General features: G+C 46.9%; 3 protein-coding genes across 3 annotated transcripts; 2 read left to right on the top strand and 1 right to left on the bottom strand.

Moving 5' to 3' along the window:
• The first annotated feature begins 624 nt into the window (after positions 1-624).
• On the top strand, positions 625-2,641 carry EV420DRAFT_645232 (uncharacterized protein). The gene is made up of 8 exons (XM_060482902.1): positions 625-920; positions 972-1,132; positions 1,183-1,264; positions 1,314-1,594; positions 1,650-1,934; positions 1,996-2,169; positions 2,227-2,323; positions 2,391-2,641. Exons 1-8 carry the CDS (start codon positions 736-738, stop codon positions 2,527-2,529), a joined length of 1,404 nt encoding a protein of 467 aa, XP_060337328.1. The 5' UTR covers positions 625-735; the 3' UTR covers positions 2,530-2,641.
• Positions 2,642-5,922: 3,281 nt separating this feature from the next.
• On the top strand, positions 5,923-8,129 carry EV420DRAFT_1635777 (uncharacterized protein; the record flags this gene model as incomplete). The annotated part of the gene is made up of 10 exons (XM_060476488.1): positions 5,923-6,107; positions 6,166-6,326; positions 6,378-6,459; positions 6,509-6,789; positions 6,846-7,130; positions 7,190-7,520; positions 7,584-7,721; positions 7,774-7,793; positions 7,846-7,946; positions 8,001-8,129. The coding sequence occupies 10 exons, from the start codon at positions 5,923-5,925 to the stop codon at positions 8,127-8,129; spliced, it is 1,713 nt and encodes a 570-aa protein (XP_060337327.1).
• An 846-nt stretch (positions 8,130-8,975) lies between these two features.
• On the bottom strand, positions 8,976-11,666 carry EV420DRAFT_1505023 (uncharacterized protein). Its single transcript, XM_060471268.1, has 11 exons — positions 11,134-11,666; positions 10,923-11,083; positions 10,785-10,863; positions 10,454-10,734; positions 10,113-10,397; positions 9,891-10,064; positions 9,742-9,838; positions 9,555-9,683; positions 9,481-9,500; positions 9,323-9,423; positions 8,976-9,259 (listed from the first exon to the last, which is right to left on the bottom strand). Exons 1-11 carry the CDS (start codon positions 11,376-11,378, stop codon positions 9,113-9,115), a joined length of 1,719 nt encoding a protein of 572 aa, XP_060337326.1. The 5' UTR covers positions 11,379-11,666; the 3' UTR covers positions 8,976-9,112.
• Between the last annotated feature and the right edge of the window lie 100 nt (positions 11,667-11,766).

The following is an 11,766-nucleotide window of genomic DNA, read 5'->3' as shown; positions in this document are numbered from 1 at the left end:
TCTTCCATGCCATCCGGTCTACCTGGAAGTATAACGAGATACGCCATAAATATGGATGTCATATAAGAATATATCAACTCGGGTTCGCGGCTTCATGAAGTAGCTCCTCGGCATTACACAAACTTATCGACTAGGCGTTGGTGAGCACGCCTTGGACTGCCGCATATATGCACCTAGTCTGGACTTCATTGTCCTCTGTCGAGTTGCATTGATTCCCTGACGGGTTTCAAAGCATTTAGACCGAGACCGAATCTGTTCAGGATGAAGAACATTCAAATGCACGAATCCCACATCGAATTAATCTTGTTCCATCTAGCACGTAACTCGGCAGTTCTCTTTCCGCTTGTGGTTTCTCAGCTTGCGTCGGCACACAACATCGTCCGGACTTGGGAAGGCAGTTGTGTTATAATTCACTCTGTTGACGCACCTTGTCTGAGCAACATCCTTGGACGTGGATACTCTGCTAAAGTATGCTCGTTCAATGGTCGTGCTCAGCAGACTTTCCAGAACTAGAACCGCCTAGAGTCAGAGAGATATGTACCTCAGTGCCCGGAACAGTGCAGTTTTTACATACTGTATTTGCGGTTTATGGTTGCTATTTCGGGAACGTGTCTACTTCGGTCGGCTTCGTTCCTAAATCAAACCAAACCATAAAGGGTCAGGCAATGCGTATATGTTTGACCGGTATCGTTCTTTTGACATCGAGCATTTTTGTTCTTCTTTGTGCCTGCCAGCATGCTTTCACTCTCGATTGCCAGCGCTGTAGCATTCGTTGTATACTGGGCTGGGTCACTCCTATGGCGATATCTCAGGTTCAAGCACCTTAGAAAGCATACTTGCATACTTGATCTCGAACAACTGGGATTGTCTAGGAGCGCGGACCAGAAGATCCATGGTACAGCGGTCATCTGTGGTGGAAGGTGAGCCAGGCATAATTTCACCTGGGTGCAGTATTAACAATGGTTATTCAGTCTCGCAGGTCTCTTGACTGCTCGTATTTGCCATGATCACTTCGATGAGGTCGTCATTGTCGAACCGGAAGTATGGGCGAACCGGCCGGATGCTCAGCGCCAGGATGTGTGGAATCAGGAAAATACCCGTTCCCGCATTATGCAATACGAGTCCTTTCATGGTGCGTCTCCGGTCATTCCAGTATATGCATACTTACCGAATAGCTACCAGCTACCATGCAACGGTTCACCTTCATGGCACTATGCAAACTTTTTACAGACTTAACAAAAGATTGTCAGGCATCAGGTATACTGTACGTCTTTAATGTATTGACTCTTGCAGTCCAATAACTTGTCTTCTAGCGTTGGCCCTGCTGATTATCCGATCTCGACATGGGGACGATGGTCGAAGAAACCTTATAAACAGTATAATGGTGTCCTCCCTGACACAATGTCTGCTAGCCGTCGTGGTTTTGAAACCCTACTGCGCCGCTTGGTCCTTGGCGGTCGTCACAAGAATATTCGACAAGTAATTGGAACGGTTACCGGCGTCTCTCGCAGCACACCCAACCCTGAATATCTAGATCGTGTGACAATTCGTACGACCGCAGGCGCACAAGAAATCAACGCCGCTTTGGTTATCGGTGTGTCAAACAACTTCGTTCCTTGTCGACATACGATTAATTGCTCAGAGATTAGATTGCACCGGTGCGGCATCTGTGGGTATGAAATGGCTGCGACGCGAAGGATATGGGCAGGCAGAAACGTATCCCAGTGGAAAGCTCCCTTTGGACGACCTGAAAATCACATACGACCAAAAGGTCGTCTATTCGACTCTCAAACTCCATGTCCCGCCTGAACTGGGCAACAGGCTCCCCGGTCTTCCGGCATCATTCGATAAATGTGGGCTCATTTATGCTTGCATAACCGACCCTATGCTGGACTGCCGTACTATAGCGCTTCAGCGTATTGAAGGCGACTTTGGTATGGGTTTTCTTTTAATTATGTATTCTATCACACCGAACGGTTAACCTTACCATCACAGTTCAAGTTGCCTGTACCGTTTTCAGCGCAGATGAGCTTCCCCAAACACTTGAGGAGATCAAGAAATGCGCACAGTCAATCGTTACTCGAGACCCCATACCCCGGTGGATTTTTCAGATACTTGATATGCTAGAAGAGGCCAAAGACACCCTGACTTGCAGTCAGGTTACATTTCGTAAGGTCTTTCCCGACAATCTAGACATCCTTCAAGAACTAATGGATCGCCGCTCAGCTGGGGCAAGTTACATAAGGTTCGACAAGGCCGTCAATCTACCACCAAATTGGATAGCTATCGGCGATAGTGTCATGAAAACCAACCCTTTGTTTGGGCAAGTCTATTGCTTCCATATTTTCAGACCGGAAGTTCAAACATTTTTTTGTATTGTTGTATTGTAGGCAAGGAATCCTAAAGGCACTGATGGGCGCGATATGCCTTAACACGCTGTTGCAAAAGCGCGACGTCACCGCTGAAATCCCTCAGAACTTCTCGGCTAATTTTTTCGAAATGCAGGGCAATAAGATCTCGCCTATCTGATAAGTCTCTGATCTCCTATTTTATGCTCGTTCATTTAAACGTCATCATCAGGGATGCAGACAAGGTTTGGGGTAGGTATTGTTTTAACTGCCTGGAACGCAAATTTAATCGGGTGCTTCTAGATTATGGATACCATACCACTGTCCCGATCGCGGGAGAGAAATTGGCTGACAGTTGGTTCTTACGATGGTACACTAGGCAGCTGATCAAGCTTTCGTTTGATGTGAGGTCGCGTCCTGTTGCTGTCGGGGGAAAAAGCTAACACCCCTTTTCCCGTAGGATGAACAAGCCGGATCTATGTTATGGCACACTAATATGCAGCTTGCGCCTCCGATCGATGCGATGCACCCAAGAATCGTCTTGAAGATCCTCTGGGCTACCTTTAAAGGCTTCTTTGCGGCCGAATAGAACTAGACCGCACCCTACGACACGATTGATATGAATTAAGGAACTTTTGTGTCTATGCCTCAGGCACCGGCTTCCCGTTGTCCAAACTCTATAGTCGTAGGGGTTAACTGCGCTTTAATCAATTACTCGACGTGATCAAGCAACCTGAACTGCACGCATCACGGTGTGCCGTTCTAGCTATACAGGCGTAACCTTAGAATCTAGAATACACCGGCAGGCGACATGTCACATATGTACACAAAAAATCGCGGTCACATGATCATCTTGGCTCAAGAAAAAGCGAGCGCGTCAAGTAAAATAGCCCTCGGCTTGCGGTGGTGTACTATTGGGCTTTTCGAAGTTTCTATTTGTGTGCTGAATTTATTTTTAGGCTACGTTGGCCTTGACTGTCGTTCAGTATCACATCTATTACTTCTTACCTACCCTTCATTGTCGGAATTAAGGTTTTAGACCCTCTCAAAGACCCGAGTTATATCAAAGGAAAACAGTCTAACTATCACAATACTTGTCTTTCTGCCCCACACCCTGAAAGAAGGCAAAGGCGTACGTATCAGCATTATTTGGGCATGATTGAAGTATACAACATTTAGTCCTCGTTAGTGGTCAGCTTTTGACATGTAATTGACATCAGCCAAAGCAGCCGAGCTATAATAGCGAGGCTTCAGCAAGTACTTATATTGATTCACAGCCGTTCTTCGAGCATGACAGAAATATAAGTAATTCCATGCATAAAGTACACAGTCTATCACAATATATACATGCCTTTGAATGGTGCTTGGAATAGATTTATTAGCGAAAAACGCGTGAGGCAAGGCGGCCAATAAAAGTCGAAGAATCAAACATACATTATATTAGAAGGAAACGCGTGTTCCGATGTTCAGCTGTTCATAATCTGCGGTGAAGTTCTTCATGTCCACAGAGCACTCGGTTCTGGCTTTTGGCGACGAAAGAAGACAGGGCTGTAGCGCTGCGGTCCAACGAATAAGGAAAAGCTAGCCCTGTACGCAATTCAGAGAGGCTGGGGGTAGTACTAGCCTCTAACACTGAGGATTTTTGGCGGAGAGTAACATTTCTTGGAGTAGGAACGGATACCGTCAAGCATTGAACCCAGTCGCATTTAAGAACCCTTCGACTCTTCAGGTACCATGTCAGCGCATCTCTTCAAATTCGCATCTTGGGTAACGGGATGCGAAAGAAAGGCCAGGTAGATACACTTGGTACTGGTGTTGGTGGGACTTGGAAAAGCCTGTCGCGACAATCCATGTGGACAGCGGCGAAGGTCCCGGCCCGGCCAGCTGCGTAAGTTCCCACGCATCGTTTTCCTAGACGATCACGCCTTAGGTTCGTAAACGAATTTTGCGAGTATCTGATTCTCATCATGCCATTCAATGTTTTCAATTGGGCGCCTGGAATATTTATCCATTTTCAGAAGGGCAGATTTCTTGGTTCCTCCCAGACTGTGCACCTCAGCAACGACGAGGTCGCCATATACTGCGTCCTGACGCCCACTAACCAGATGAAGGATGGGAGGTGTATTGGATAGAAGGTCGAGGCAGGGGAGTTCATTTCTAGGAGACCGGAGACAGGGCCTTGGCTGGTTGCACCCATGGGCGTACGCTCGTTGTCTTTTCTTCTAGACTACCCAACTCACGATGCGACTTTATTCCAGATTTGCTCTTGAAGGTGACAGAGAAGTGCATGTCGTCAGACATCCGGTGGTACAAGCGGCGAGGCAAAACTAGCGTGACATTCTCGTTAGCCGTATCAATATGTCGACGACTCGCTCGTCGCCTTCCCTAATTCTCAACCGACCAGTCAGGCTCGACCGTCGTCAAGCTAGCGGGCAAGCGCATAAAGAACAAAAAGGCCGGCATATCTAAGGAACGGCGGGACCAGTACGTGGATTAATGCATCTGTTGAGCCGCTTTTTTACCTGGTTACAGACATGTAACGCCCCTTGAGCCTTGTTCGCAGCTCTTCAAAGCTGCCTTGACCTCAACCGCTAGAGGAAGAGGCAAATCGCTGTTGGGAAATGCCGCTCTTTTTATCTCGGGTTCAGGTGCAGCGTGCTGTCGCCTACCAGTCCCCGTCAGTCGGAAGAAATCAAGAAGGAAGGACGATACCAACGTAGAATCCAGCTAGGAGTAGCCATACTCAATTCAGGCTCCTGCCGAGGGAAGTCTAACGCTTCTTTGTATGTTCCCTTGCCACCCAAACCGTTTAATCAAGCACTACCGTCTTAAAGTACGGTCTCCTCGGCGATATCGGCCGGCTGCCTATTTAGACTTAGACTAGTTCTCGTTCTTTCGTGACATCGGGCCTACCTAGATGTATCACGGCAAAGTATGGCCACCATTTGACGATTGAGTTTACGACTCGGTCCAATTTTTCCTCGGCATTACACAAAAAATATCTGTCCGAACACGCCTTGCACGGTCGCTTACGAAACTAATCTGAACTACAACGTCATTGGTGAATCGCATTGATTTCCGCGCTGGTTTTTTAGAGCCATTGGACCAAGACCGAATAAGTTTACGATGAAGAATTCGCAAACCCATGTATCCACTATCGGTACAATCCCGTTCCGTCTAGTATGTAACTAGATGGTTCTCTTTCCGCTTGTGGTTTCTCACCCTTTTACAGTATGTCGCAGTATGCGTCGGCGCGCGAGACAGTCCGGCTTGGGAAGGCAGTTGGACTATCATTAGCTCTGTCAACGTACCTTGTCCATACGAAGAGGAATAATCTTGAACGTGGCTACACTCTTCATAGCGGCGTTCGCCCTCTTGAGGGTCTTTGGAGAGACTTGTACCTCAACGCGCGGAGCAGTGTGGTTCCTTCGCACCTTATTAATTATTTGTGGTCTATGATTGCCATTCGGGGAACGATTTTGCTTCAGTTTCCTAAATCAAATCACATCATAAAAGGGTCACGCATGATCGAAGCGAGATTGGTGTCTTTTTTTGACATCCAGCCCTCTTTGTCATGCCTTCACTCTTGATTACCAGCGCTGTAGCTTTTGCCGTATACTGGACTGGGTCATTCCTCTGGCGATATCTTAGATACAGGCTCCTCAGAAAGCAGACATGCGTACTCGATCTCGAACAGCTGGGACTTTCTAGGAGCGCGGATCAGAAGATCCACGGTACAGCGGTCATTTGTGGTGGAAGGTGAGCCGAGCCAGGTGTATACTTTACCCTTGGTGCAATATTGACGACGATTATTCAGTCTTGCAGGTCTCTTTGCAGCTCGTGTTTGCCATGATCACTTCAACGAGGTCGTCATCGTCGAACCGGAAGTATGGGCGGACCGGCCAGATGCGAAGCGCCAGGATGCGTGGAACCAGGAGAACACTCGTTCCCGCATCATGCAATACGAATCTCTACACGGTTTGTCTCCAAATATTCCAGTTTATGCATACTTACTGAATAGCTTACCAGGTCCCATACAACGGCTCGCCTTCATGGCGCTGTGCAATCTTTTTACAGACTTTAGAAAAGAATGTGAAGCATCAGATATACTGTACGTCTTTAATGTATTGACTTTTGCAGTTCAACAACTTGCCTTCTAGCGTTGGTCCCGCTGATTATCCGGTCTCGACATGGGGACGCTGGTCAAAGAAACCTTATGGACAGTATAACGGTGTCCTCCCTGACACATTGACTGCTAGCCGTCGTGGTCTTGAAACTCTATTGCGCCGCTTAGTCCTCGGGGGCCGTCACAAGAACATTCGACAAGTAATTGGAACGGTTACCGGCGTCTCTCGCAGCGCATCCAACCCTGAATATCTAGATCGCGTGACAATTCGTACGACCGCAGGCGCTCAAGAAATCAACGCCGCTTTGGTTATCGGTTTGTTCAAACAAACTCGTCCCTTGTGGACACATGACTAATTGCGCAGAGATTAGATTGTACCGGCGCGGCATCTGCGGGTATGAAATGGCTACGACGCGAAGGGTATGGGCAGGCAGAGACACACCCTAGTAGAAAACTCCCTTTGGACGAGCTGAAAATCACATACGACCAAAAGATCGTCTATTCGACTCTCAAACTCCATGTCCCACCTGAACTGGGCAAGAGGCTCCCCGGTCTTCCGGCATCATTCGACAAGTGTGGGCTTATCTATGTTTGCTTAGCCGACCCTGTGTTGGACTGCCGCGGTATATCGCTCCAGCGTATTGAAGGAAACTTTGGTATGTTCTTTCTCTCAAATATTTCATTTATACGGAGCGGCTAACGTTAATCATTCCAGTTCAAATTTGCTGTGCCGTTTTTGGTTCAGGCGAGCTTCCCCGGACACTCGAGGAGATCAAAAAGTATACGCGATCGATTGTCCTTCGTGATCCTATGCCAGAGTGGTTTTTACAGATACTCGATATGCTTGAAGAGGTTGAGGATACCCTGACTTGCAGTCAAGTTCCATTCCGTAAGATCTTCCGGAAAATCCAGACATCTATTACTGAGCTAATGGATCACCGGCGTCTAGCTGGGGCAAGTTACACAAGGTTCGACAAGGCCGTCAATCTACCACCAAATTGGATAGCCATCGGCGACAGTGTCATGAAAGTCAACCCTCTCTTTGGGTAAGTCTATTCCTTTTCAAATTTCCACGAGTCCGGAGTTCTAAACCTTTTGTTGTATCGTAGTCAAGGAATCGTAAAGGCACTGATGGGTGCGATATGCCTCAACACGATGTTGCAAAAGCGCAACGCCACTGTTAAAACCCCGAAGGAGTTTTCGGCCGAGTTTTTCGAGATGCAGGGGAACAAGATCTCGCCTTTCTGGTAGGTCTCCGGTCTCCTATTGTATGGGTGTTAAGTTGAACGCCATCCTCAGGGATGCGGACAAGGTTTGGGGTATGCACGATTTCATCTTCGCTGGGCACGCAAATTAATCGGGTGCTTGTAGATTACGGATATCACACCACTGTTCCGATTGCTGGAGAGAAGTTGGCCGACAGTTGGTTCTTACGGTGGTACACCAGGAAGCTCATCATGCTTTCGTTTGATGTGAGGTTGTATCCTAACACTGTCGGCGGAAAACTAACACCCCTTTTCCCGTAGGATGAGCAAGCAGGATCCGTTTTATGGCATGCTAATATGCAGCTCACGCCTCAGATAGACGCGATGCACCCAATAATTGTCCTGAAGATCCTCTGGGCTACCTTCAAAGGTTTCTTTACGGCTGAATAGAACTAAGTATAGATTTCACGACACAGTTGGTATAAATCAACGAATTTTTGTGTCTGTGCCTCGAGCACTCTTTTTTCTAAGGAATACTCGTCCAAACACTAATCGTAAGCATGTCTAAGCAATTACCCATACTGATGGTTCGATGCTATAACCTTAGAATTCGATAACATGTTGGCATACGCCGAAAAAGTAAATTCGCGGTCACATGATCATCTTGGCTCCGGTAGCCGGTGAAAGAAAAAGCCGATACGTCAAGTGAAGTAGCCTTTGGCCTGCGCTGGTGCTCTCTGGACCTTGTATATTTCTAACTGTGTACTGAGTCTATGCTTTATCCTACCCTGGCCTTGACTCTCCTTTAACACCATATTTATGATTACCTACTTTCAATGTCTGACGTAGTCGCTGAGCTTGTAAACTCTCTCGAAGGCCCGAATGATATGGAAATGAGAGAATCTAACTATTGCAATGCCCGTCTTTCTACCCCATACCCCGAAAGAAGGCAAAGACGAACACATATCAGCATTATTTGAGCATGTCTGAAGTTTCCAAAATTTAGAGGTCCTTCACGGTCAGCTTTTGACATGCAATTGACACCAACTAAAGCATCCGAAATATAATAATGAGACTTCAGCAAGTATTTATAACGATCCACCCCCGTTCTTCGAGCATGACAGAAATACAAGCGATTCCATGCCTTAGAACGCCGTACTTGTTCGCCGTCGTTATGGAATAACCTTCAACCGAAGAAGAGGATTGTATATTCTCGCATATGGAAAGTGCCGGTGACTTCTTTGATAAGTTCGGACCCGCTTCTTCATACGTAACTAACTGTTCGTACATCAATATCTCGTCTTCAACCAGCAGTCGCTTCCCTGAAGAGACTCGTTTCATGTCTGTTTTGCGCCAATTTGAAATCAGGTGTTAGAGTCCTAGGTAGGAGGTAGTATTACAGATTTTGAGTGTCAAGCATATGTCTAAACACATTACTCATCGAGCTTGTATCGCCTGTATGAAACTGAGTCCTTGAAGAAATTCCACAGCACTTTGAATATCAACCCCGGTTGCAAGGCATCTATCGACGGTGCAAGAAGAGCTCTGACGTGCCACAACGCAGAACCCGCTTGATCGTCCTGTCATCATATTGTTATACTTATTTAAAACGTTTGGAACCATGAGTATAATGACAGTCTCACCGTAAAGGACAGAATGGTTAATTGTTTCATGTACCACCGAAGCCAGGAGCCCTGAGATAAAGTTTCTCCAGGAATCGGGACTGTGGTGCGATACCAGTAATCTATGTTCAAATAATGCTCAGCGTGATTATGGCAACGTTTTTAGTTCCTATACGCGCCTCCTACTTTCGTGCCATTCCTAACGACTCACATTCAATTCAAAAGCACATTCGCACATTATAAAAAGACTCACCAAAGCGGTATGATCTTATCGGCCTGCATGCGGAAGAAAAGACTAGAAAACTCCTCATGTATTTCGGTCAAATTCTGCAGCAAGACGTTGAGACAAACAGCGCCGAAGAAGGCTTTTGTGATTCCATGTCTGCGTTCGTAACAACCCTTTGTATGACTGATTATGAAACAAATAGAAGTGGACGTACCCATAGACCGGATTGACGGTCATGACACTGTCGCCAAGGGCAACCCAGTTCGATGGCAAGTTGACACCCTTCTCATACCGAATGTGGGTTGATCCGACTTGTGCGACCTGTTACATAGTGGCGCCAATATGAAAATATAAAGCGCTTACTGAAACGGACTTTGCTACACGTCATGTTGTCCCGGACTTCGTCTAGAGCATCGAGAAGTGCAAAGAATGACTGAGGAATCGGTTTCTCGGTGACAAGGCTTCGAGCACATGCTTTTGCAGTATCGAGATTAGTTGGAAGTTCGCATTCTCCCATCGTACTGAAACAAATTTGAACTGAAAGACATTAGCGTAGTGGGGGCCATGGAAGCAACGACACCTAACTGATATTTCTATCAACGCGATTTGTATACATGCATCGACTCTCTTTTTCGGGATCCGTTGCTAGGCAATAAATTATGCCACACTCATCGAAGGGAGCTGGGAGGCCAGGAAGTCTTGTCGCAACCTCTGGCGTAATATGGAATTGGAGTGTTGTGTACTGAAGCTTCTGGTCATAAGCTACTTTCAGGTCATCTAATGGTAGTTGGTCCTGGTTGTATGAGTCCATGAAACCGAAACCTTCCCTTCGAAGCCATTTAAGTCCCGCAGATGCAGGTCCTGTGCAGTCTAAACAGCTTTATCTGAGAAAAAAAACACATGATCATTCGCACAACAGACCTCACCTATAACAAGAGCGGTCTCGATACTACTAGGTCCTTCAGGAGTGCGCACGGTAACTGCGTCGAGGAGGTTCGAATTAGATGTGCTCCGAGACACACCAGTGACAGTGCCAATAATTTGACGAATGTTCTTATATCTTCCACCAAGAACTAGGCGTCGAAGGCAGGTTTCCAGTCCAATGCGACTAGCGTAAATCGTCGAGGGAAGGGAACCCCCATACTCTGCGTGGGGTCTCTTAGGTGCGTTCCCTGACACATACGTACGTGTCTCGTGGGGTCCTATTCTGTTCATTGATTATTGAAAGTTACTACGACCATAAAAGCCCGGACCTACTTGATACCAGAGACTTTACATTCCTCTTCGAAGTTGGGGAATAACTTGGACAAAATCAAGTAGCCCATTACCATTATTACTATAGCAGCGGTTTGTCACCCGGGCCTGGTAACGACGTGGGAGAAGAGCTAAACACACCTTGGAACGAGTCATTCTGCATGACACGGGAACGTCGATTTTCTTGATTCCATGAATCTGTACGCCGTGCATCCTCGGAATTCAGCCACGACTCTGGCTCAACGATGACGACGTCTTCAAAATGATCATGGCATACACGAGCTGCGAGGAGGCCCCCCACACTACAAGGTAATCGAGATGAGCGCGTCGTGATCAAATAGAGCGACAGTACCTTCCACCACAAATGACAGCTGTCCCCTTGATTTTCTTGCTGGCAAGTCTGAATCCAAGTCTTTCTAAATCAAGCACGCAAGTTTCTTTCTGTAGATGCTTGCGTCGAAGGGCACGTCCAAGAGACAGAGCGACAAGGTATACACACAGAGTTATTGCAGAGATCCAGATGAAATCCATGCAAAACGATACAAAGCTAATGTACCCCAGAGGGATGGCCGACAAAATCATTTGTAGGGTCGCCATGAACGCGGGTCCGCCTTTTTACTCTGATTCCGGGTCGGGTATTTGACAGACTGACGTAGGCTGACATAGAATCCAGGGTTTTAAAGTACAATATACAACAGGACGGGTCGCCAGAGAGGGCCAGGCTCAATTGAATTCCAAGTCTGTCGACGCATATGAGAAAATTAGATCCTTACGGCAGATAGCCATATCGTATCATTCTAATGTCAAAGTACGACTTTCGACATGAATTCAGCAGAGACGGCAAGACTTTAGACGCGAAAGGAAAAGACAAGGTTGAAGATGAAGTCTAAAAAAGGCGAATTTGAAAAATCACCTGGGGTTGACGCCCTTCTCGCTTCCTTTCCGGCATCTCCGACCCATCTCTCAGCGGGAGTCTCAGGTTATT

Source organism: Desarmillaria tabescens (assembly GCF_030435595.1).
Source record: "Desarmillaria tabescens strain CCBAS 213 chromosome Unknown EV420scaffold_3, whole genome shotgun sequence".
Taxonomy (NCBI): domain Eukaryota; kingdom Fungi; phylum Basidiomycota; class Agaricomycetes; order Agaricales; family Physalacriaceae; genus Desarmillaria; species Desarmillaria tabescens.
Note: the sequence above shows the minus strand (reverse complement) of the source record. Positions and strands in the feature narration are given on the sequence as shown.